The 25680-nt window shown below is 33.5% G+C and overlaps 1 protein-coding gene across 1 annotated transcript in view; it reads right to left on the bottom strand.

Moving 5' to 3' along the window:
* Positions 1-9620: 9620 nt before the first annotated feature.
* Positions 9621-25680, bottom strand: part of LOC117176616 (monocarboxylate transporter 12-like) — a 120991-nt gene continuing 104931 nt past the window's right edge. The window contains exons 4-10 of the mRNA XM_033366870.1: positions 21131-21316; positions 19384-19531; positions 13131-13407; positions 12795-13038; positions 11876-12013; positions 11299-11577; positions 9621-11215 (exon numbers count right to left, since the gene is read on the bottom strand). Coding sequence (XP_033222761.1) covers positions 10824-11215; positions 11299-11577; positions 11876-12013; positions 12795-13038; positions 13131-13407; positions 19384-19531; positions 21131-21316 — 1664 coding nt within the window. The 3' untranslated portion in view covers positions 9621-10823. The remainder of the gene's footprint in view (positions 11216-11298; positions 11578-11875; positions 12014-12794; positions 13039-13130; positions 13408-19383; positions 19532-21130; positions 21317-25680) is intronic.

The following is a 25680-nucleotide window of genomic DNA, read 5'->3' as shown; positions in this document are numbered from 1 at the left end:
TACGCCAATTAGCACAAATGGTAAGTTCCGACAGTGCCTACAAGTGTGCCTACTGGCCGCTAAATGGCAATACCGGTTTCATATGTATACACCTGGTATCACAAGCCAGGTACTTTTCAAAAGTAGTAAGGCCTGTTGAAATCTCAGTAAATTGTTCACACAAAACAGGATTGATACCGTGATATAAGAAGGCAGTGATGGCGATTAAGTGTATAGCATATTAGATTAAGGTGTATTGTTCAAATCATACCAACTTTATTGATTTATAAGCTAAAGATAAAGTTAGCCCCAGTCTCATATAATTATATACATATTTAGGGGCCATATTCATTTTTTTAAACCTGAAAGTAATCCTTTGATCTTATCCAAAAAATATATGTTGTTACTTTAGACATGAGTAAATGAGAAAAAAAATAGTGGTGTAAGCACAAAAAATCCATCACAAAAAAATCATGACAAAATTCCAATAATTTTTTAGCTAGTTTTAGTAGAAGAAACTGGTTGTTACTCTATTTTATAGCTGTCCTAATACCCTAAATAACATATATTTATGACAACAAAATCAATTGAGTCAATTTTGAAACATTCAAATTTTTTTAACGTTTGTTTATAATTTTTGTAAAAAAATATTATGAAATAAGCACTAGGGATAAATTAGGAGGTGAAAATCATTCGACAAGGTGGACAGATTTAAGTTTTGAGAATTCTGAAGAAGTATACAATCAATGGTTGACTTTTAAAAGCAATACAAGCAATATATGAATAAGGAAGCAAAGCTAGTGTATAGTGTAGTGTATGGAAGAGAGTTTTTAGCATACGAGATACTAGAAAGAACCGTATGGATTTTAATAATAACGTTAATAGGCATAACAAATATTTTGTTTCAAAAAAGCGACTAGAAAATAGTATGCAACTTTGCCTTAAACGAAGAGAAGATAAAACAAATTGATGACTTTGTGTATTTTGAAAGTTTACTTAGTGGTGACGGAATGATAGATGTAGAGATATTCAGACGTATTAACTAGGTTAGAAAGATGATATGATGAATAAAGATGAGATTGCAATATTTAATTATGTGCTTGTACCCACTGCGTTGTATGATAGCGAGACCGGAGACTTGCCAATAAAAGGAAACAGTGATTGATAAGGGTAAACGAAATTTCTTGAGATTTTGTTTGGACATGATGAAAGAATGGATGAAGAACGTTTAGAGAAGCAAGTGTAGCAAGGTTAAGTGAATAGTAGCGTACAGACGAATATATCGAGGAAAAACTGCTGACAATATGTGAATAAGACTCTAATGTGAAAAGATATACGGAGTCATTAAAATACAAGAGCTTTTATGAAAGAATGTATGAATACAGAGGAGGGGCAATATAAATGTCAGAATAGGGATGTTTTGCACAAAACTGTTCACATGGAGGAATAGTTGTATTGAAACAAAAGAATCGTCCTCTTGCCTGGTTTATTTTGAAGGACACGAGTATATATTTTAAACAAATAGAATTATTTGGCTGCAAGGTTAGGTGAAATTAATCGAACAAGGAACATTTTTTCTGTAAAATGGTTCCTCTCAAAACAAATGAAAATTTTATCAACCTTAAATTTAAAAGTATATGCCATTTACGTTAAGAAACATCCTTTTGTCAGAAGAGGAAATTTTTCTGAGTATATATAAGAAATTTGCGATGTAGACTGTCAACGAAGACTTGATTGAAGCTGAAGGCATAGGTGCTAGGAATAATGAACATCATGTACCGGTTCCACTAGAACCACATTCGGATATAAATAACAATAATGTGCATAGCGAAATCACAGAAAGACTACAGCACCTTGAATGGAATTTTGATCATGCTTTACTAGAGTTCAGATATGTAGAACTGATACTAAGGCATTCTCTGCACAAAATAAACATCACAAGTGATCTGTGTGCACTGGTAGAACATCTCAACAGCAAGGTTTTACCTACGTATTTGAACGCAACACAAACTACATTAGAGGTGCACAATCTTGTATATTTTTCAGCTGTGGCAACCGTTATAACGTTGGGCCGCAAAACTAGGCCTGCAAATGCAGTTATTGTCCCAGCAAGGGATTGAGAGCCACCATGAAAGATTAGGTTGTATATGAATTTCAATAAAGTAAGATGCAAATTGGGTCGATTAACTCAATATAAAAAAGGAAATAGAGCCAGAAAGCTGATAAACCATGTTACAAAAATCAACCACCCTCGACACGTTGAAACATTAACACCAGCAATACTGAGTGAGATTATTGACTCCGAACGGCAGAGACTTGATGTTATTACTGCCAGACTGCGTTAATAAAAGAAAATTAGTGCACGAAGGCAACAAAATCGAGACTTTTTGACGGATGAAAGAAGACTCTATCGTGAACTGAGTGTAAAGCAAAATAAACAGTAAGACATCAGAGTCCCTCAATTAGAAGATATGACTAACTATTGATCGAGTGTTTGGGAAAAATGAACAGATGCAATTCGGAAACTGCGTGGTTCAAACTGGAGAAAGCAAAAGAAAGCCATAGCCCTGCAATGCAACTGACAAACATCACAGCTTTGGATGTGTCAGCGGTTTTGAAAACGGCAAGTAACTGGAAAACTCAAGGGTTGGTCATGGTGAAAAACTTGTGGTACAAGTTCCTGACGAGTGTGCATCTTGCGTTGGCAAGGTGTTTTCAAAAGATCGTTGAACACCCAGATCTGATGCCCGGCTTTATGATCCAGGGTGCTACTTATATGTTACCTAAAAAACTATACGCTTAAAATCCATCTGAGTTTCGACCGATAACCTGTCTTCTAACAATTTATAAATGTCTTACAACATTATTGACTTTCTAAATCATGCGTTAAGGCTCGGGGGTACAAGAATCAAGTATTTTGATCGTAGACAATCAAGGATAACTAGATCGATACGCATTACGTCGCGTATATTTCAAGGATACTCCTTCAGTGCACTATGGTTCTGTTTAGTGTTGAACCTCTTGAGAAAAACACTAAACAGTATGTCTCATGGATTCAGAATTTATGATAATGAGGATGGTCATCAAGTGACCCATCTCCTGTACATGGATGACCTGAAGCTGTACGCTAGTTCAACCCAGAAACTGCAGTAAGTGATCGATGTCCAAAATCAGTTTTCCAATGATATCCACATGGAGTTCGGACTAGATAAATGCAGAACAGTGCATTTAATCAGAGGGGAATTAGGGACCGCAGAGTTAGAGAACGAGTTCGAAAATGACATCGAGGCAATGGCTGGAGGCGAATCATATAAATATCTGGATATTCTTGATTCTAAGTGTATACTAAAGGCATACGATAGTTAAGGCAAGCCTAACGACTGCCTTCACTACGAGACTCAGATTAATTATGGAGAGTTTTCTGCACTCGGCAAACAAAATCAGGACAATCAACACATATGCCATCCCAGTCCTCACATACCCCATCGGACTCATCAAGTGGTCCAACACCGACCTTAAAATGTTAAAAAGAATCGTCCGCGTCGAAATTACGAAGCACAGAATGCACCATAAAAATTCAGTAATTGAAAGGGTAGTTCTACCACGACATAGAGGGGGTAGGGGCGTTGTAGATGTCAAAAAACTGTGTAAGTCACAAGTTACACAGTTGAAGGACTATTTTAACAGCAAAAGAAATGTTGCGCTTTACAGCACCATCTGCAAAGCGAATCTTGACTATATGCCATTAAATTTGTCCTCAGATGGGGCCTTGAATATCAGGGCAGAAGCCATAGAGAAATTAGAAATACAATGGAAGCAGAAAGCTATCCACGGCGAGCACCCCAAAACGTTAGATCAACATGAAGTGGATAGTGGGACATCCAATATTTCGCTAAGAAAGGGTGTTCTGTATCCAGAGATGGAAGGATTCATCAATGCGATACAGGACAAGGCTGTCAGCACCAGGAATTATCGCAAACACGTGTTTAATTAGGACGTGGTTGACCGGTGCCGATTATGTGGAGATACCAACGAATCCATCGAGAACATTATTGATGGCTGTCGCGTAATAGCTAAGAGAGAATATACGCACAGACATAATCATCTAGCGGGCATTATACATCAACAGCTTGCCCTAAACCTAGGATTCTTAAAAGAATGGATGCCTTTCTATAGATACATTCCAGTGCCCGTTTTAGAAAGCAAAGATTACATCTTATATTGGGATGTTACTATCCAAACGGATCATTACATCTCGGCCAAACGACCTGACATTGTGATGCGAGAAAAAAAGGTGGACGAGTCTACATCATCGTCATTGCTTGTCCACTTAACCAAAATTTGCAGTCAACCTATACAACCAAGATCCACAAGTATAACGAGTTAAGGCATGAAGTAGAAACCATATGGAGGAATGTGAATCATGCATCTATACATCCCATTGTGATTTCGGCTACAAGCAATGTCCACGCAAGATGCACTGAACATCTTAAAGATTTAGGAGTCAGTAGGGTATTGTAAGCAGTTTATTAGACAGTTTTATTAAACACTTGTCGCATTGTAAGAAACTTTCTTGACCATCAGGAAGCAAGTGACTAAAAACCTATAAAGTGGCAGATTGTAGGAAAGGTGTAGGTTTAAATGATATAACACAATTTTGAATCCGTATTTTTTATCAACAATAATACAATATTACAATATATATGCAAATGTGTTAAGAGAGATTCTTTGATTTTATTGATTGAGTAAGTATTACACTGTGATATTATCACTTTATAGAGAGAATTAAACGTTCGACGATTACATTTTGATTTCCAACATTACATTTGTATTTTTTTAAGTAGAGACATATTAATCATTAATTAGTTTATTACAGCTTTCAATTATTGATTGGCTACGATTTAATATGTTCATAAAAAACAGAAAGGCGAAACATTTTAGGCACTAACCAGTATTACAGAAGTTTCCGTAAAACTAATTTGTCAAGTATAGTGCTAAGGCAAGTATTACGGAGTTTTGCGTAACGTGAGCCCTAAAAGAGCTGACAAAGGTGTCAGTCTTACGGAACATACCGTAATGGTAGGTATTTTAAACACTATATATGCATAATTGAATATTTAGTTTAAAAAAAATGTATAGCGTCTAATTTTTCCCGACATTTTATAATAAAGTATTTCTCGTAGGAGTAATAATTTCTCTTAGTAAAGACAATATTATTATGCTTGTTGTGCATTTCGAACCAATGTAATACAATCTAGAAATAAGAATAAATAGAAATTTTAACATTATTATACAATATAATAATGTTTTATGTTTGAACTCTATTTTGATATTACTCTATAGATTTTTGAAAATGTTTTCTTTTTTAAATGGTAATTTTCTATATTTGTGAATACTTTATGGTTATTGTTTTTGGCATTATTGTTCTTCTGTGAAAAAACGGACTTCATTCTTGTAAATTATTACGGCAGTAACTATTACAGTCAGTAGTAATTACAATATAGTAGTAATATTTGCAACAGTAACAATTGTAACATGCACCTATGAATTAAATTTTAACGGTATCAGACCTGTTCTATATTCACGTATATACATCTTATAATATTTCAATAAATAATTGTACATATTAATTAAATAATTATTACATTCGCTGTATCTCATAACTATAATATTCCATTGATTTTAGAATAGAAGAAAGCAATCGAATTTTTTTAGACAGTAAAGATTTCTTAACTTTTTAAGCCTTACTTTTCTTCTTTTTACCTTTTTCTGTTTAAGCATTTATCGTAACACTTCTCTAACGACTACACGGCAATTTTTAGTAAAAAAAGAGTATTCTCGAATATTTTATTGTTTATTGAAATTGAATAAATATTATTTTTACTTAACAATTTAGGCAAGTTCGTTTCTAAATTATTATTTTTTTGCAAATACAAAACACTTATACAAAACGTATTCTATTACATCTACAGCACCGTATAAAACCATGCTTACATAATACATACTATATAGTCAGACTAAACTTTCCTCTATTCTAAATTATATCTTTTTAAATTACTTAAACTAATCAGACTAGCCTTTTTTATTATCGACCAGTAATGAAGTGGTTCGATCGACGGATGATTAATTTTTAGTGAAACACACATATATAGTTTCAAAATTTTTTAATATTTGTAGACCAAATAGGCCATCTAATACTTCAACTAGATATTCTTCACACTAAACGCACTGCTAAAATCAGTTATAATTTTATTCAAATGCTCTATGATCTTGTAAGACTTCTAATACATTTTCTAAAACATCTTAAAATGCACTGCAACCAGGCTTATATCTGCTCTCACTTATATCCTCTCGCACTTATATCCCTTCTATAGTTTTCAGTTATATCCGCTCGCCATACACCATCTCGTAAAACCATGTGACAAACGAGCCAATCGGCGCGCAGCCTGGAAATTTCCCCTCCGCTGAAGAGCAGTGGTGGGATACCCTCCCGCGGAGGTATAAGCGGAGTTTGGTACTTAATTTACTCCAGGTAGTTTACGTGGTTTTCTACAGCAATTTACCAGGTAATTTACGGCCGAAGTTTTGCACATGATGTAAATAACGTGGAGGTGGAACTTGCGAATATTTCGATGTCTGCGGTGCAGCAATTATTTTTAATTTAAAAAATAAAGCAAGACGAATTAGTTATTTTTACTTTAACCACCAGCGAACTTCACTTCGTTGATTGCTGAGGGGTAAGCAAGGGATTACATGCATGGGATTTGGTCCATTTTTTGCCTATTTTGTTAATATCTTCGAAAAAACTAATTTTTTCTATAGAAGTATATTTGAAAAATAGTTTTTCTTTTTTAATTACTATTTATAATATAATAAAATGATAATAATAATTATAAATCACAACGATATTACAGAAATAAAATTTTGTTCCATGCATTTGCTCCATTTTTCCCCTTAGATTTCAATGAAGTGAAGTTAGCTGATGGTTAAAGTGAAAATACCAAATAGGGGTGGCAGCTATGGCGAAGAAGGCGTTTATAACGACTGTTCGTCAATAGTTTATCGCACAATAGGCACTTAGCTACACTTTTGTCTATGTTGTTAAATTTTTCTTTCACTCGCTCAAAACTTAGGGGTTATAAATCTTCCTTCTCATCATCGTAACCGTTTATTAAATTAATAAGTAGAAGTCTTAAATTAATTAAGCCCGGTAATAAGCGTAGAATAGAGAAAAAGTAATATTTTCAGATTTCAGGGCAAAAGTGAAGATTATTCTATTATTTTGAATGCGCGATTTTTCTATCTGTCTAAAATGCCACCATAAGAATAAGATACCTCCTAAACGTATTCAATTCTATTTCCATAGCGACCGCCACACAGTTTTCTATTCTCCCAAAGAGAACGTGTTTTCAATATATTTAATTCCTTCTAATTATACCAGTGACGTACCTCACAGAGATATTTTTTATTCCTCAGAAGTGGTCATATTTTGATTTTATTTAATTCCTTCTAATAAATTCACAAGATATGTGTAATAAGTTGTTTTAATTCCTTTATTCGGAATGTAAATTCTGAAATTTTAATTCTCACCAATTCAACTCTGCCTCTCTAGAGTTAAAATTATTTAAATTCACATATTTGCATAGATTTCTTTGTTGAATTTTTAAGACGTTTAAATAAATGATTAAAATATAGATCAATATAAATTTGAATATTTTTCGAACTTATAAGTTATAAAAAGATTTAAGAATGAAAAATAGGTTAAATAAATGCTTTCGTTAAATTTTACTAAGTCAATTAAGAGGAATATGATTTGCACTTTTTCTGTTCCCGTTGGGGGATTTTTAGACAGAGGAAAAATCACGTATTCATAGGAATACAAATTCTTAATTTTTCTGAATTCAAAGCTTGTTACCGGGAGGTTTGGGGGAGGTTATGTCACGTGCTTGGAAATTCAAAAGTGCAAAAACGGACAACCGATATCTTTGTCATATAATTTACCAGTTGTCTACAGTTTTATATGTAAATTGCTTCATTTAGGTAATTTATGTAGAAAACCTAGAGTGACGCGTCACTTCGCAAACCTAAATATAAGTGAACGTTTACGTTCTTATTAAATGGCGGATATAAACACCGTTTCAGTGTATAACTCAATGATATAATAGGCAAGATATTCCTACTTTCTTAAAACTCTATAAACTTTGTAAATCCTATTCCTTACTAAAAAATTTCTCAATATTTATAATTCAGATACCATACAAAATATCGTTACAGTGTTCAATATTAGTGGACGGAAAACAACCGTCTTCGTTTTAAGTATAGACAGAAGGGAACATTTGAAAGTCTTTTATATCAAAAATCCCATTCCAATCCCAATTTTTTGAAAATATTTAGATACTTTTTTATGAGGTCGACGCAGAATTAAAGAATAATGGTTATTGTCTTTAGTAGTGGACAAAAAAACTAGTCACGTGAGTGTTATAGCCACTTTGAACAACGATGAGTAATAATATTGTGGTATCACACTAAGATCACAAGTTTTTTTAATTTGATACTTTTCAATAATATTTGCAGCACTCTATCCCTTCATTCAAAAAACATAGCAACTACGAGTTTTCATATTGCCACTGGTTTTCAACAAATCTTCATAGTAAAGTGAACAACGCATATAAAGCAATAAACAACATTTATATTTTATATTAATTAATTACCAAAAAAGAATAAATTTTTACTAATTTCAAAATAATAAATTTAAAATTCGAAGATTATCATTAAAATTGCATTTAAAATTGTAAACCTTTAGAGCCACGTCACAATAAATCGATTTTTACTTGTAAACATTTTTATTTTGATAAGCTTATTTACACTCGATATAGGATATAGAGTTCAAATTTGAGAAAAAATTTAAAGACATTCAAGAAACTTTGTGTGATTCTGAATTTGCTTAATTACAAAAACAAAATTCAATTTGATTTGTTTGAAATTCAAAAACATTTCCAGCTTTTAATTTATAAAGTTGAACAGTTTTAGAATAAGAAGCGATTAAAAAATATTGGGTTGAAAATTATATAAAGCCTTAAAATTTAAAAGGAAGAAATTAAAATTCATAATTCAAATTTCAAAACTCAAAAATTTCAACATGTTAGTCATAAAATTGTAAAATTAAATGTTTATATCTGCACAATTTCGAAATCGTAGTATTTAAAATAGCTAATATTTTTACATTGCACTCAGAGAAAAAGTTGCCTTGTAACAGAAGCGTTGTCCTCTTGTCTGTTTTATTTTGAACCACGTGAATATATAATTGACACAAACAGACTTATTTGGCTGCGAGATTAGGTAAAGTTCCTCGCGTAAGAAAAATTTATGCTGCAAAATGATTCCTGTTGAGACAATTGAAAATCCTCTCAACCTTAAATTTAAGAGGAAATTTCATTCATCTCACGAAACATCCTTTCTCCATATGTTTAAATTAAACAACTTTAAAAACTGTACATTTTTAAATGTAAGGTATTTTTAAAAAAACATTTCAAATCTCGAAAACTTGAAGTTATTCAAATTTTAAAATGATATATCAGTAATGTTCGATATTATAAATGTTTATAATACACTTTAAGGTGTACAATTTTGGAAATGAAAACATTAATAAATAACGTTTGAAGTTTTTAAAAATAAAATGTTCTACTTGATAGTAATAGTTGTAATGTTTAATGATATTAACAATGACCACTTTATCACAAAAAGCGTATATTCACAAACAGACCAAAAATTGTCATTAATCTTTTTCAAAACTGATATGATTTTGATGATAAAAACCGACAATTTTGGCATTTTGTCAGAAATTAATAAATCTATAATATTTTTTTATGATATATGCGCATTTCAAATTTTCCTAACACTTTGTATATTTAAAATGGAAAGTCAGGTATAGAAATATATAAATTACAGCATGGTTCACATATGTGGAAGTAGCGCAACGAAAGGGTGTAAGCGCCATTTTTTCGTAAACGAGACTATTACCTCAAAAATTCTTAAATACATTTTTTAGGTAATAAACTCTACAGTTAAATATATAGATTATCTAGAATAAAAAGTTCTTATTCATTCGTAAATTAAAAATTACATTTTCAATATATTTCCAAAGTCGAGAAGCCGTCATCATAATGACTTTTTCCAATTAAATTTTTACGCCTCAAGTCAGCATTACGATATATTGGGTTCGAGTTTTGTTAAAGTTGAAAATTAGATTTTTTGAAACTGGTTTTTCTTTCCTTTAAATCGTTTTTATGGCTCTTATTTCCCTTTGGTGGCATACTCTTTATACAAAATTCTTCACATAAAACTTCCAAGGTGAAATTTTACTTCTGGCGCCGTATTCTGCCAGACTATCAACGGTACTGGCCCAGCATTGGTAAACCCCCCGATGAAACTATGTTCTCTTCCTAAACACTACTGGCTAAATACTATTGCGTTACAAGGCTAGCAATGTCAACGGTACTGGAACCGTACTTCTTATTGCCGTGAGATGGTACTGGCCCACTAAAATAAAAGCATTTTCCACTATTTTTTACATAACTATCTGGATACCAGGCCAGTTCTACTACTGGCCTCGTACTGCGCAAGTTATTTGCCAATATTAGCCCAGTACAGAATATAGCCAGCATTAAGGATTTTTGAAGTACTGAGATGTTATTACAATTTTCACCTGTGTTGACTTTTATCGACATATTAATCTTAAAATATGCGGTTTATAACAAAGCTTGTCATTAACAGAAAAATAAATTAGGTTACTTAAGAATTGAAATAAATAATATTAATATTTAGGGTACTAGTTTTGTTTTGTATTAAGCGCTGGCTTCATCTATAACTGTAATTCCTCTGTTAGAGGGTGGCACGGACATTAGTCGCCACTTTGGTTTCGCTTCCTCTTCTTCTGATGCCGGTTGGCTGGGTTGACCGCCCGCGTCACTTGGACTTGCGGCTAATGGACTTTTGGATTTTGCAAGAGACCATCGACGCCCCTTGCGATCCATGATGATAGGCATCTCAGCGATTAGATTATTCTCAAACTCAGAAAGCATTAGGTAATTTTCAACCTTGTTGCAGGATGTTATACAATCTCCGATGTAATCCAGGTCGTCAAGAATGTTATCAGGAAGGTCCATATCGGCTATTCCCTCTTCGGATATGCAGGTCAGTTCTGGTTTGTCCACTCCGAGGGCATCTATCAATTCGCCTTTAGAAAACAAGTTTTAATTTTTCCATTTTCGTTGGGTTAGATCATAAAGAACAGGGGATTCATTGTTGGAGAAATATTACCTGGTGCCGGTGCTAATTCTGCGCCAAGAACTAAAGCAGCTGAAGCAGCTCCAGCAGCAACTCCTTCATTTTCTGGTTCCTGACTAAATGATAATCTTTTTCTTTGAGGACATGTATCATTGACACACAAGTGCTTTGTGCCATTTTCCCGTGTGTGCTTATGTCTAGATAAGTTCCTTCGATGCAGGTCTATGAAAAAAAGAGTAAAGCTACCGACTAGAACGCAAGTCGAACTGAAGTAGTATCCTGCCTTTCCACCACATCCGACGTTTATGTATCCTGAAAAGCAACTGAATGACTAAACTTACCCTACAAAGAAGAAGGATAAACAGGAAATTTTGGGATAGAGAAACAGATTTTTAAACACAAATATGAAATATACATTAATAATAATGATCCTAGAACCATAAAGTATTGTTTCTGATTTTAGAAAATTCACATACTGCTAAAATTTTGATAGTGGGTAAAACTATTTCTATAACTAATAGTCTAAATACTGGGAGAGAATTTATCGCTGACAAGATATACAATGATGTTCTGCTAAATTATTATTTTTTAATAGAATATATATTAGTACCTGAGATAGGAACTCCAATCGCAATTGGTATCGCCTGCGAACACTGAACAAATCCCCAGGTTTTAGCAAAATTTCTTGCACGTACTCGTTCGTAGGTATACATTTTCAAACTGTAATGATAACCTCCACAAAATATTCCTGAACACAAAAAAGTATAGTTTGATTATATGTACACTTCAGAGTGTATAAATGTAAAAGGTAAAGCTAAGGTACGAGTTAAAGGAAGATAGGCGCAGTGAGGGGTGGGGTGTGTTTGATTGAAATGAATAATAGGCGTGCTTAAGTAAACGGGTGCATTAAAAAAAATAGACGTGTTTATTAAAAGTGGGCGTTGATAAAGGCCATGTCCAAAGACAAGACAGTTAATACAGGGAAAAAATCAGAAACGTGCTAAAAAAATTGGCGAAGCTTAGGATGTGCGAAAGGGCTACAGAAAGTGGGAGAATCTAAACAAAGCGGTCGAAGTTAACTCATGTGTTTAAGGAAAGAGGGCGTGAACAGAAGACGTGGTCAAAATATGTGTTCTAAAGTGAGCGAGATTAAATAAAATAGGCAAGCTTAATTTGAGTGGTCAAGAAAAGTGGGCGTGAATAAGAAGTTTGGTTAAGGAAGAGGGTGGCGTTAGAAGGTAAGACTCATAAAAGAGAAAGATAATATTCGTATATGATAAGACTCGGGAAATAGAATGGTTAATTAAAACAGGCGTGGTAAAAGGTTTTACTTAGGGGAGCTACTACAGAGAGCACAGGGAGTTAATGGAAGTGTTTAGGGAGAATGGGCGTGTTTAAGGGAAAGGGGCGTCGTTAGTTTAAATTTTGCATACAGCGATAGATGTGACATGCGCTTTAAATATTAAGAGATTATGAAAATAATGCAATATAGTAATATAGGAAGAAATTGAATAAAAGTGTTTGTTTACCATAAATCCACGTAAACATGACGTATCCATGATAATTTCCGTGAACAGTAGTGAGGGCTAGAATGCATAATCCACACATAAAAACAGCAGCCTGGGTCAAGTATTGTCTCGCTATTCTGCACTCTACGTTATGATGGACAACTAGAAGACCAAATGTTACACATCCTAGTGTCCAAGCCAAACCGAGATAAGTTTGCAATAAAATTACAGTATCACCTAAACCCTCTTCTTCTGCTTGATGAGCCTATAATTTTTTTTTCAATTAGCAAAATAATTTATAGCCAATATAGGGTAATTAACCACCGTTATAAAAGGAAGAGAATTTGAATTTCTTACAAGATAAAATATTGGTGTGTTGATACCAAATGCGGATATTCCAGTAGATACTAAGAGTATTCTAACGGTTTTGCTTTTGAGGGTACTGAAATCAAAGAAGGGAGGTTTGTCGTCTGTTTTATTTTTGTCCTTTATCTTCCTTTTCTGATTCTTCAAGTGTAGAATTGCTCGCCGTTGTGGATGGTATAAAGATGCACTTCGATAAAATGTACCCAGAATGAAAGTCAGAAACACTACCCCTGTTACAGCCTGCAAACCAAGTCGCCAACCTATTTTGCTAAAAAAGAAAAAAACAATTTCTATTATCATTTTATTCCTAAAGAAATTTCAGATGATAAAATCATTGGGCTACCTTGTTGTTAGTTGTTTTAGGGTTTCGTAGCCCTGGACAGATTCCCCTATAGTTTTCGTTTACTGTCCATCCGTCTTCCATACGAATTAATATGTACATAGGGTCAAAAACTTACATTATGCCCAAAATTGACATAGGACCCAAAATTGAACGCGGGCCAAAAATTGATATCCCAAGGGGAAAAGTAGGATATTAGCCAGAGTTCACGGCCGGCGCAGTACCACGCTAGTGGCAATTCAGAATAAATACCAGTACTGTCTGTTAATACTGTGCCAACCATCGGCATAATACTGGTTTACTACTGGCTCAGTACTGACTGTCATTACTGGTAGAATACCGACGCAGGAATTCCACCAACGGTTGACGCCATACTGGTTCACAGCTGGCCCAGTACTGACCGTCACCTTTGGTGACTTACCGGCACAGAAGATCTGCCAAGGGTTAGCGTGATACTGGTAATCTACTGACGTTGTACTGATACATATTACTGGTAACATACTGAAACAAGAATTCAACCAATGGTTGGCATTATACTGGTTTACAACTGGCCCCGTACTGACCTTTATTACTGGTGTAATATCGGCACGGGTGTTCCGCCAACGGTTGGCGTAACACTGATACACTAATTTTGCAGTAATGATACGTATTACTGGTAAAATACTGAAAGAAGAGTTCAACGAACGGCTGGCATCATACTGGTTTACAACTGGCCCAGTAATGACCGTCACCACTGGTGCAATACCGGCACAGGAGTTTCGCCAACGGTTGGCCAGATACTGGATCTACTACTGGCGCAGTACTGATAAGTAAAACTGGTCAAATACTGACAAAAGGGTTGAAAAAACGTTTGGCATCATACTGGTGTACTAATGGCTCAAGATTAATATGCATTACTGGCTGAATACCGACATCGGTGTTTCGCCAGCGATTGGCGTAGTTCTGGCCAATTAATAACTTCAAGTGCTGATTGATAACCGAGATAAAAGTACAGCCAACGGTTGGCATTATACTGGTGTACTACTGGATTGGGAGTGGTATACATATCTGATGAAATACTGTAACGGGCGTTTCGCCAGCGATTGGCGTTTTTTGTAATTGTCACTAATTGTATTTAAAATTAAAATTCAAACAATGTTTTTTTTTATTGAAAAATTGTATTTTTAATATGAATTTTCAAAACAGAACAGTTACTCATGTTCCAAGGTGGAAATGTCGGCAGTGTGCCGGAGTTCACCACCGGCGCAGTACTGGCCCAGTACTGCCCACCAGTACAGGCAGTCGGTTGTTCGCCCAGTATGGCAGAACGTTAGCTGCACGTCAGGGCGGTACTTTGCCAGTAGTACAAAAATAGACTTGAAAAAAAACACGTCTATAAATGTTGTCAGGGTGTTTTAAAATGTAGAGAAATTGACTTTACTATGAAGGTGAAAACATTTTTTTTTATTACTTTTTTTAAGGAAAATAGTCTAAGTTCCACCTTCTTGAAAAGTTTTAAATGTTCATAAAAAATTACATTGGATGTATGTCTTAATCGTTTTAGAATAGTCTAAAACACCTAAAAAGCAAAACGTTACACGAAGGGTTAAAGAAAATTGTTTAGTCGATACAAATTTTTAATGCTTATTAAATGTTATTATCAGAACTTTTAAAGTGCTCTAAAACGCGAAAAAATAAAATATTACATGAAGAAAAATTGTAGACGATTTAAGTAATTGATTTTAAAATTATTTTATTTATATTTCCGTGAACAGTTAGTTTATTTTATATCTATTTGATGTCGTATGATAAAAAAATTAACAAGAAAAAAGAGTTGAAAAATTGTTGTTTTAACTTTTCCGAACTGAAGCTTATGCGATGGCTTTTTCATAGAATTTCAACTTGTCGGATTAGCGCAGTGGTTAGCACTCCCGACTGCTAGGCGATAGATTTAGGTATATAGATGTAGGTTCGAAACCCTGTAGCGTTAGAAGTATTATTTTTAATTTAATGTGTAAAAGTGTAATATATGTATTTATTCTAACCAGTGCCATTAAAATGTATTGACAAAATACTCGCAGTCAATTATTATTTATTTTTTAAATACCTTTTTTGTTATATCTTTAGATTACAGAAATAGTGGGTGTTAAAATTAAACAAACAGTTTGGAAATTACATTTTTGTAATTATAAGTAATATTCGGACGATATGCAGTCGTATGATGATAAATGGATGGTCTTTAAAACAATTAAATAATTTTTTACCATTTTTAAAATTAACTCCGGCATTTTCGTACGCTAGCCGTTTGCCAGTACTGACAGTCAGTACTGCGCCAGTATGGATAGGCCAGTACCGCCAAGTATTACAAGTAAGTACCGGCACAGTACTGGCTCAGTACAACAAGCCAGTACTGGAACTCCGACAGGCGGTACATGGCCAGTACTGGGCTGGTGATGTTTTTCTACCTGGGATACCTTCGTTATCACTTGGAGCCTGACCAGTACCTGCCCAGTACTAATCTGCAGTAGTGGCCCAGAGGTGAACTTCAGTGCTGGCCCAGTACTACAGATCTGTACCTCGCCGAGTTTGCAGTATTTGTTGAAACAGTACTGGACCAGTATTAACAGAGGGTACCGCACCAGTGCCAAATGTAAGTACTAGTCCAGTACTGGCTAAATACTGCAAGTCAGTACAGAACATTGTTATCATTAGGGTTTTTACCGGTATAAAGCCAGTAGCGTGGTACTGTTTCAGTGGTAAATTTCCCCCTGGGATAGGCCACAAAATTTCTATAAAGTTAAAAATCGATATGAGCCATAAAATGATATGGGGCTCAAAATTTATATAGGTCCTAAAATTGATATAGGGCCTAAAATAGACAAAAGACGCAAAATAGACGTGGGGAAAAAAATTGACATATGGCTCAAAATTAATACAGGGCTATAGGCTACGAAAACCTTTTTTGTAGGCGCATGGCGCCTACTTTATCTAATTATTTAAATGTAAATTTTGTAACTTGTGGTATGAAAATTCTATAATAAGTGGATTAAATTGCGGCGGTATTCACAACAACATAACATTTATTAATGGAAACAATATCTACTCGCAGAAAAATTTTTGAATCAAGCAAACAGTTCTTTGGCCCTATATGAAAGAAATAAATTTTTTGATTTAAACAGTTTTCTGAGTGAACATGAGAATAAAAACACGTTTGCGTTTACCAATCATATGATTATGCTACAGGAAAAAAATTAAGATCATTCTCCAATCTTCACGATACTAATTAACTTGCTTCTTTAAAAGTTTGTACAACGTTACTTTAAGGATTATAATTTTGTTATAATTTCTTACAAAAAATTACTCCAGAGCATTGCCTCACGGTAGAAACACAGAAAAAACTCAACTTAAATTATATTGCATGTAAAATTTTCCGCTGTTAAAGTTTAGATTCTGTTTGGCCAAAGTTTATCCTATGATGGAAGAAAAGCTGTCGTCTGCTACGGCGTCCTTAGGAACAATGGGAAAACGACAAAGGATTAGAGAATTCAAGCTATAAATCGGGACACCAGATTTAAAACAACGCAGAGAAAACAAAACTTAAAATTGGTTGCACGTGAAACCTGCAAAGGTTAAAAGTTGAACATATTTCAGCATAAGTTTCACCGAGGTTAGGAAAATAATTCTGAACTCGTCGGCTTCGTTACGCTGAACTGAGCAAATTTCGGTAAAATATGTAGAATCAACAACAGAGATCACGAAAAAATCTTTGTTCTTACTGTTATATCTGCTTCGAAATAAATCATACTATTGTAGATGAATTACAACTTATTTATTATCATTTAGAAAAAAGGGCAAAAAGCAAATGACATATGAGAATCCCCATTTGTCTCAAATTTAACGAAGTTAAACGACGTTAGATAGCGCTGGCGTAGTAATTCTCGCTACATCTTGCATAAAAATGGAGCGCTTATGAGACGAAAGATTATCCGGGCATAGTTGAAACTCGGAAATTATCGTCGATTCATGTAAAGTTTATCTGGCAGGGTTAAGTTTTGTTGCGGCGAATCGTTCAACGTAACAAAATAATACAAATAGTTGCAAGCAATGTTTTATAGGGTAATAGGGGCGGTGAGCGGTCAGGGGAGATAGGCAGATCGCGAAGAATATGCGGTGGGTTGGAGAGGGGTTAGGAAGATGAGGAATATAGGATAATTGTAGAAAGGATGAGAAGGACGTTGAGCTGAAACAGAAGAAGGTTGTATGTGTTATTGTTAATGGGGAAGATCAGAGGTGTCGGGAGAGGATGTTTAGTGGATAGGAATGAAGTAGAAGAGAAGAGTGTCTTTAGGGATGGCAGATAGTTTATCTTTTAAAGGAGGAGGGGGATAAAGGAGAGACAAAATTGGGTTACGGTGATGTACAATTTTAGGTAAAAATAGGAGTAAGGTATTGACGATACTAATGGAGAAAGGGTCATGAGTGGTACAGGGTTACAGTAGAAGTAGATAAGTCGTGGCACACATTCCTGCCATAAAAAATATATTTTCTGTCTTAGATATAATTTGGTAATGATAATGGTAATAACAGTGATAATATTTGGAGCAATTAATCTAAAAATAATTTTTTTCTTCGAAAAATATTAATTCTAGAGAAGAAGTGTAACTTCAAAAATATGCATTTGAAAGTGATATACATTTTTTATGCACAATATTTTTGTATCAGATCAATATTTTTCGAGATGAAAAAAATAATTAACAATTTTTTCAAACAAAAATGGTTAATATGTTAATTTATATTAACCTGCGCAAAAATACTTTTACGACTTCTAATTGGGATGAAAAGGAAACTCCTGGGCCATGTATAGAGTCAATGTTCTTGAGTCTTGGGAGAACTTTTCAGAAGTATAGCCGAGATTAGATAGAGTAGCGATTCCCAAACTTTTTTTACACTTTATGGGGAACGACAGGGCCGCCCCTCAAACATTTTCGCAATACTAGAACTCAAGAGAGACATTGGACGCCAGTCGTTCGGGCTCGATTGTTTGCTTCTCTGACCTTTTCTTTATTAGAAAATTAGAGACGGTTGAGACAAACGAAAATTTGGCTAAATATTAATCAATACAATGTTAATAAGTTGCGTTACATTTATTAGATGATGACATAAACGTTTAAAAAAGGTAGAAGAAAATCGGATAATAACTTCAAGAGTTATAGCACTTTTGTTACATTCACAAGATTTGTAAATATTTCACTTATTAGTTCGGATATTAACCGATTTTCAAGAAATTTGCTTACATTTTCTTTAAATTATATCACGAAATTCATTCAGCTAATTAAAATTTAATTGAGCTAACTCTTTATAATTTCAGTTATTGTAATTTTATAACAATGAAAGGGTCATTCGTGGTAGGTATACGAAAGTCGAGAAAAGTAGCCCTCCGTTCGCAGCGGGGCGCCTGCCTCGGAGGCTGCCTAGCTGCCCCACCCGGGGAAGCTCGGGGTGGCTTCCCCCTGCCGGCAGGGGGCTAATCTGCTAGCGGCACTAGTTTGGGAAACGCTGAGATACAGGGAGCGGAAAATGGTATTTGTCAAAGAGATAGAGGACGAAGAGATGAAGGTATAGTAAAATTATAGAAGTTCACCTTCGAAGTCCTTTTTTATGGGCACTTGCCATCCGATTCACGAAGAGCTTTTTAATTAACCAAACAAAAGGTATACAACAGGAAAACATGGAGGGGGGGGGCTATGTAGCGGTACATAGAAGAGTTTATGTATATTATGTACATGTTTAAAAATTTCCAGGTGGTGTTCGAAACCCTATACCTCCTCCCTGGCTACGGCCTTGATGATTTATGAAAGATTCAAGTATGTAGATCGATTTTTCATTGCGAGAAGGAGGGTTTGGTCTTTAAGGAATCAGTCTTACCTAATAGCTCCTTTGATGAATGCTGACATTATTGCAATCCCTAAACCACTGCCAGACACGATGAAAATTTCAACAAATTCTCTTCTTCTTTTGAAGTACTGAGCCACCATCAATGTGCTGCAGTCTCTCGTTATACCGACTCCTACGCCTGTTTAACATGAAATTTAAAAATTAAGGTTCATCGTAATACTGAAAAAAATAATACCGTGTCGAGTCGTCCCTGAAATTCGGGACGGCTAGCCAACCTTTTCAAAAATATTTGACAAGTCATCCCGCATTTCGGGACGACGTGAAACTTTAATGCAATAAATAATATGGGACAGATTCTTAATTTAAAATTAATTGATTGTTTTTTCTATCTACTTTTTCCAAAACTTTAAGGTTAATCGAAAAATATAAAATTATATTTTCATATGAAGCAAATCTAGAAATTCTTTTCTTTAGTTTTGATTATCATGAAGATTTCTCCTTTTCATAGAATTTATTATTAATATTGGGTAAAACAAATATAACATATACATTAATATTAAATATATTTCGTCTCTATGAAGTAATTTACAAAGAAAATAATTTTAGATTTATATAAATAAGAAAAGTTTAATTTTGTGTTTTATCTAAAAATATCGAGTGGATTAAATCAGACCGGGGTGTAAGCGAACTCGAGAAGTGTTTTCGTCGAGAATCTTTTCCTTTTGATATCCGTGATATGAAATTGTCAATGTCGAAAATCCGGATCAGGGTGATAGGGTAAGACGATGACTATAGCCTTCATGTATAGACGATTGATGAGTTTAGGTATTTCCATCAGAATGAATACCTTTAGAAAATCACTCCCTCTCCGTCTACATCCATAATACTCATCTATTCAAAGCTATGTATGAGAATTTTTCAGCCCCTTTCGTTACATCCAGATTAATAAAGAAATAAAAATAAATTTATTCTATTTTTATTTTTCAGATTTAGAATATAGTCAAACTCATGACACAGGCGAACAAAATTTGACTGCTTTTTAGTAACAAAAACTATAGTAAACTTTTCCGAAGGATTTTGGTGTACTGAATCCGCATCTGGTTATATAATTACTCCATTACGTCAGGTTTTCGAGATATAATAACCCAAAAGTGTAAAAAAACAGTTTTTTTTGACATATTTGAAATTATATAAAATCATAAGGTATTTTCTCACAAAACTGGTAGGGGCACCTTAAAGTATAATTCTTCCTATTTCAAATGCCGTTAATTTTGCTTAAATATTTTTTTTTCATTGAGATATAATAATTTGAAATTTGTGTTTTACCTATTTACAAGAATACAAGCCAAAAACAGGCGAGAAACAAATTTCAAATTATATCTCGATGGAGAAAAATATATTTAGGCAAACTCAACGGCATTTGAAAGAGGAAGACTTATACTTTAAGGTGCTCCTACTAGTTTTGTGGAGAAAAAATTACTTTATGATTTTACATAACTTCAAATGCGTCAAAAAACAGTGTTTCTTCACATTTAGGTTAGAATATCTCGAAAACCCGACGTGATATAGCCATTCTGAAACCAGATTCGGATTCAGCGTACCAAAATCCTGCGGAAAAGTATATTACATTTTCTGTTACTTAGCCCTTGTTGGCCTAATCAGCAACAAAACTTTAATTTCATGAAACGCAATAAACTTGATGCTAAAGTTATTAAAGTCAATTTGATTAATATTAGATTTGCTCGAAATAATGTTATTAAAAATTAAATTAACTTACCAACGACTGTTCCATAGCTGAAGAAAAGTTGATGGAACTGAGTAGCAAAGGAAGTAAAAAGGCACCCTAATGCAGTAACGAGACCACCCAGAACAGCTGTGAGTCTTGTACTTTTTCTTCTGCAAAAAGCTATCGTTACCGGTGACACCAGCAACGCCACTCCTGTTGACATCGCTCCTAACCATCCTGTAAAAAAAAAAATAAAGAAAAACTATTTACGAAGCCATAATATTTAATTTTAAATTTAACGAATTTAACTAATGGTATTGAATATGATAAATCTCAATTTTGCTTAAGAAGCAAAAGATAGCCTGTTTCAATTGCAGTTACATTATACAAAAAGGGCCTTATGACAATTATAACATTCAGGGAAAACTTTTCCAAAATTTTCATAATTACCCTAAAGTCGATTGTAATTTATTAAAGATACTGACATATATTAAATAACGCATTATCTTGTATTGAAAAAGATTTTTTATTAAGGTAAATTTAAATTCGTTTTCGGGGGTTTCCAGAATAGCTACATATGTTTTCAAGGTATTCTTTACATAAAATTGATGTTGAAGCTATTGTATCTATACATTATAGTGGTGTTACCATCACTGATATAATCTTTATTAATACCTCCCTCTCTTTCACTACTTCAGCCCAAAATGTCCATGTTTTGCAATATATATCTAGAGATAAATATACAATCAATTTTAAAATAGCGCTTGATTTTAGGGCTGGGCAGGGTGGGGAACAGACCCGATAGGGTGCTGCTTCGGATGAAAACGCTTTTGTTTTTTCACGTATGTCTGACCAGCGCAAACTCCCCGCAGCTTATTTAACTCCTACCTGCAGCGCGGCTTCAATTCTCGAAAGGGATATGTCAGTGAACGTTATATCCGAGTTTGACTATGTATATATCAAGTGAAACCCAGATACTACGCGGGTTTTGGGGCTGCTATTGGGCGGGGATCATCCCGATATACTACAGCCACAGATGTAAACGCGTTTGTGTGTTCATGCCTGATTGACCACCGCACATCCCGCGCACACCCGCAGCTCCACTAACGTCTACCTGTGGCGCGGCTGAAATATATATGAAAAGATTTCTAATTATAGAAATAATTGACTTTTAAATCTATAGAAAACTAATGAAAGCTGTAAGAAAATCATTCTTATAAAAAGCAGTCATTAATCTTCTTTTATTTGAAAAATCCAATTCCTGTGTGACTTTTTATATTTGTTACGTGATGTCTACATAAAATAAAATTTTTAATTCTAAACTTTTTAGATTGTTATAAAAAATAAATAAAATTTCATTTTTATGAAAATTTTCGATTATTTCATAACGCTAAAAATTAAGAAATAAGAAGCGACTAATTTGATAAAAACCTATCATTCTCATTCAGCATATTACCTTAATATATTTAGAGTCTCATATTGACCCGAATTTGTCACCGAGAAATTATTTATTTACTCAAGAATAACATCTATGACGAGTTAAAAACATGTGGATTAAATCGCGCGTGAAACACTAATAAATTTCAGTGATTCATGAATCACTTTCAAACTTTCGTTTTACCATTGAGCGTTTTATGGATTTATGAAGCTGATGTAATTTTTTTACTTTTCCCCTATGCCACGCGTTCAGCTGATACCCACTTTTCATTCCCTTAGATATAGTACGTTTTCTTTGGACGACTGCTTACTATTTAAACTCGGAGATTTCAGTCATTACATCAAAAAGAAAAACCATTGATCTCAATAATTAAATATTATTAAACTTGTCTAATCTAAATATTTTTGAACGTCTCCTTTGTTATTTCTAATTTTCAATTTGAAAAGACTTATTTCATGTTTAAAGTAATCTGCATCATTCATCTTTCAAACAAAACAAAGCAAAACAAGATTAGAAGATGGAATGAGATTTGTTTCTTCCCCATTTTTTTCAGGTTAACACGCTAATTTCATTTATAGCACGCTCTTTCTAGGCAAGATTCGTGCGATAATCAAAAGAAACTTTGCGGTGACGTGCTTAAGATAGAGTAAGACAGTTTTCAACCTTTCCTAGAAGAGTCGTCACGTTCTTGGAGTCACGAAGGGGAAAAAGTATATTTACGTTCACTTATAAGCTAAAGAAGAAAGGTCTAAGACCATCTCAGCCTTTTAAAAATCAAAATATCTGCAAACAAGTTCGACCTCTAGTCCGCCGATTTTTCCTTGTGGGGCTGGGGTATATTCACCTTTAAGGTCAAAATAAAAGCTCTATATTCTTAGATATTGTTCACCTCTCATTTTTTGTGCGTGGTTAAAAATGAAAAAAAAACATTTGAGCACCGAAAACTCTGCTGCTTGGCGAAATTTGCGTTCGCCCGGAGAGCCGGAGATTGCGGAGGTGGTAATCCTACTAAATAAAACTTAAATTAATTTTTTCAAATATAAGCTTGTATAAACTGACGAGACGGAAATTTTTTCTATTTTTAAATTTTTCATCAGATAACTATTTTTAATAATAAGCATGGAAAACTGAAAAAACTTTATTATCCCAATTTGATTACTTTTTAAGAAAGAAATCGTCGTAAGTTGGGCAAATATTATCGGAACTGTTTGAAGCTTTGATGTACACACTAAATATACCCTAACAATGAGTAAGAGCTGAAGAAAAATCCTCGTCTCGCCAATCTTTTATACACCTTTCACGCGCTCAGCGAGTTATTTGATCTGGACGCTCAGCTCAATTTCAACCTAAGCTTTTTTTCTGAGATTCGCCTTCAGTTTCCTTACAAAACTAAGTAGTAATTAACAAAGGGCATATTTACCTTTATTGTATGAATAATTTTTGACAATGCTAATTTTTGAACTTGATATATAACTTTGGTACATCCTTAAGTTCGTTCATTTAATTAAGAGCATGAAATACTTAGCAGATTTATATCTTATTGAATAACGAATTTCAATTTTGAGAAATTAGAAAGCAATAAAGGAAGTTTATGTACCATTAATCGGGATAAGTATGGATCTCGGTGGGTAAGTATAAATCAAGATTATTACTCTCTAGAATTTTTTTTTCGTTATACAATTTTACCCCAGTTGACAGAACTTGACAGTTGTTGCTTAAAGAATTTGCGACCTAGTGACTTTTGTCGTCATTTTTTAAGATTTAAGTATATGTAGTTTATACATAGTGTGAATTTTTATACAGAATATTCATTTGTTTTATACATTTTTTGTATAGAACAATTGCATAATATATATAAGACATCACACTATATATAAACTATATATAATTGTTCCGCCTGGCCATTTGGAAATTGCATATTAAACAATAAAAAACAGTAAAGGGATATATATTACCTTTTTCTCGAATTATTTTTGATGTAAAATAATACTTTTTGAATAAAAAATAGAAATTTCTCATAATTTAAATTTTGATTTTCTTTAAAGCTATAATAATATCTCTAAAAACTACCGCAAATATTTATCTCAAGTTGCTGCAGGAAAAATTTTAAATTATAAATTGTGTAAAAACTCACATGAATTATTTTAACTTATAAATGATATGAGTAATTCACCGTCTTTTCGTCAAAAAATTAAGTGTATTCAACAATTAAAATATTTAAGTTGAAAAAAAAGTTGCAAACTGAAGCCTTTAAACTAGAATGTGGTCTTTAATTCTACATATTAGAAATCCTAGAATTAAAAGTCTTCAAAACTTTCAAATGAACAGATGAAAAATTTGAAGCATCATACACTTTTAAGTATTCGTAATTGCAATACATATTTCAAGTTGATATATTTACTATTTTAACGTAAAGCTTTAAAAATTAGACGACTTAACATGCAATAATCAATCTAAAACTAAAAACGTACATTTACGAATTATTAAGATTCAAATGGCATTTTTTTAAGTTCATTGTTTTAAATAATAAATATTTTCACTTTAAGGTTTAAAAATATGTCAGCGTAATAGCTTGAACGCTCAAACAGTGAAATAATTTTATTTCGACCGATTAGAAATGTATTGGTCCAATTTTAAATACATCGAGTTATTCAAAACTTAGACGGGTTCTATAGAAAATTAATTTCAATCAATTTGAATCTTTTAAACTCTTAAATTTTAAAGTAGTTACTCTGATGAAAATTAAATAACAGAAATCCTTTAAATCAAGCCGACATATTATATATTGGCAGACTCAAAAATTCATAATATTTTTTACTTCTTTGATATTTTTTTATATGATCATGCATGTAGGTCTCGCCCTCATTGCTTCTGAACTTTAAGGGATCTATTCTTTTCTCACACAGGAAGCAATTTATACAATTATCTTTTTCACGAAACTGACCATGGGCCAAATATTACGTCAGATGTAGTAATATTCAATGAATTGTTTCTTCATTCGACCTATTCTGTACAATCAACATGCTCAATATAAAACAGATTTATTTTGAAAGTTAGTTCATAATTTTAATTATAGTACAAAAATCTTCAAAAATATCCTTTAGAAAACATAATTTTTAAGGCGTTAAACCCAATCCTTAGAATAATAAGTAATAACTTATGT

Source organism: Belonocnema kinseyi, chromosome 7, assembly GCF_010883055.1.
Source record: "Belonocnema kinseyi isolate 2016_QV_RU_SX_M_011 chromosome 7, B_treatae_v1, whole genome shotgun sequence".
Classification (NCBI taxonomy): domain Eukaryota; kingdom Metazoa; phylum Arthropoda; class Insecta; order Hymenoptera; family Cynipidae; genus Belonocnema; species Belonocnema kinseyi.
This window is presented reverse-complemented; position numbering and strand designations above follow the sequence as displayed.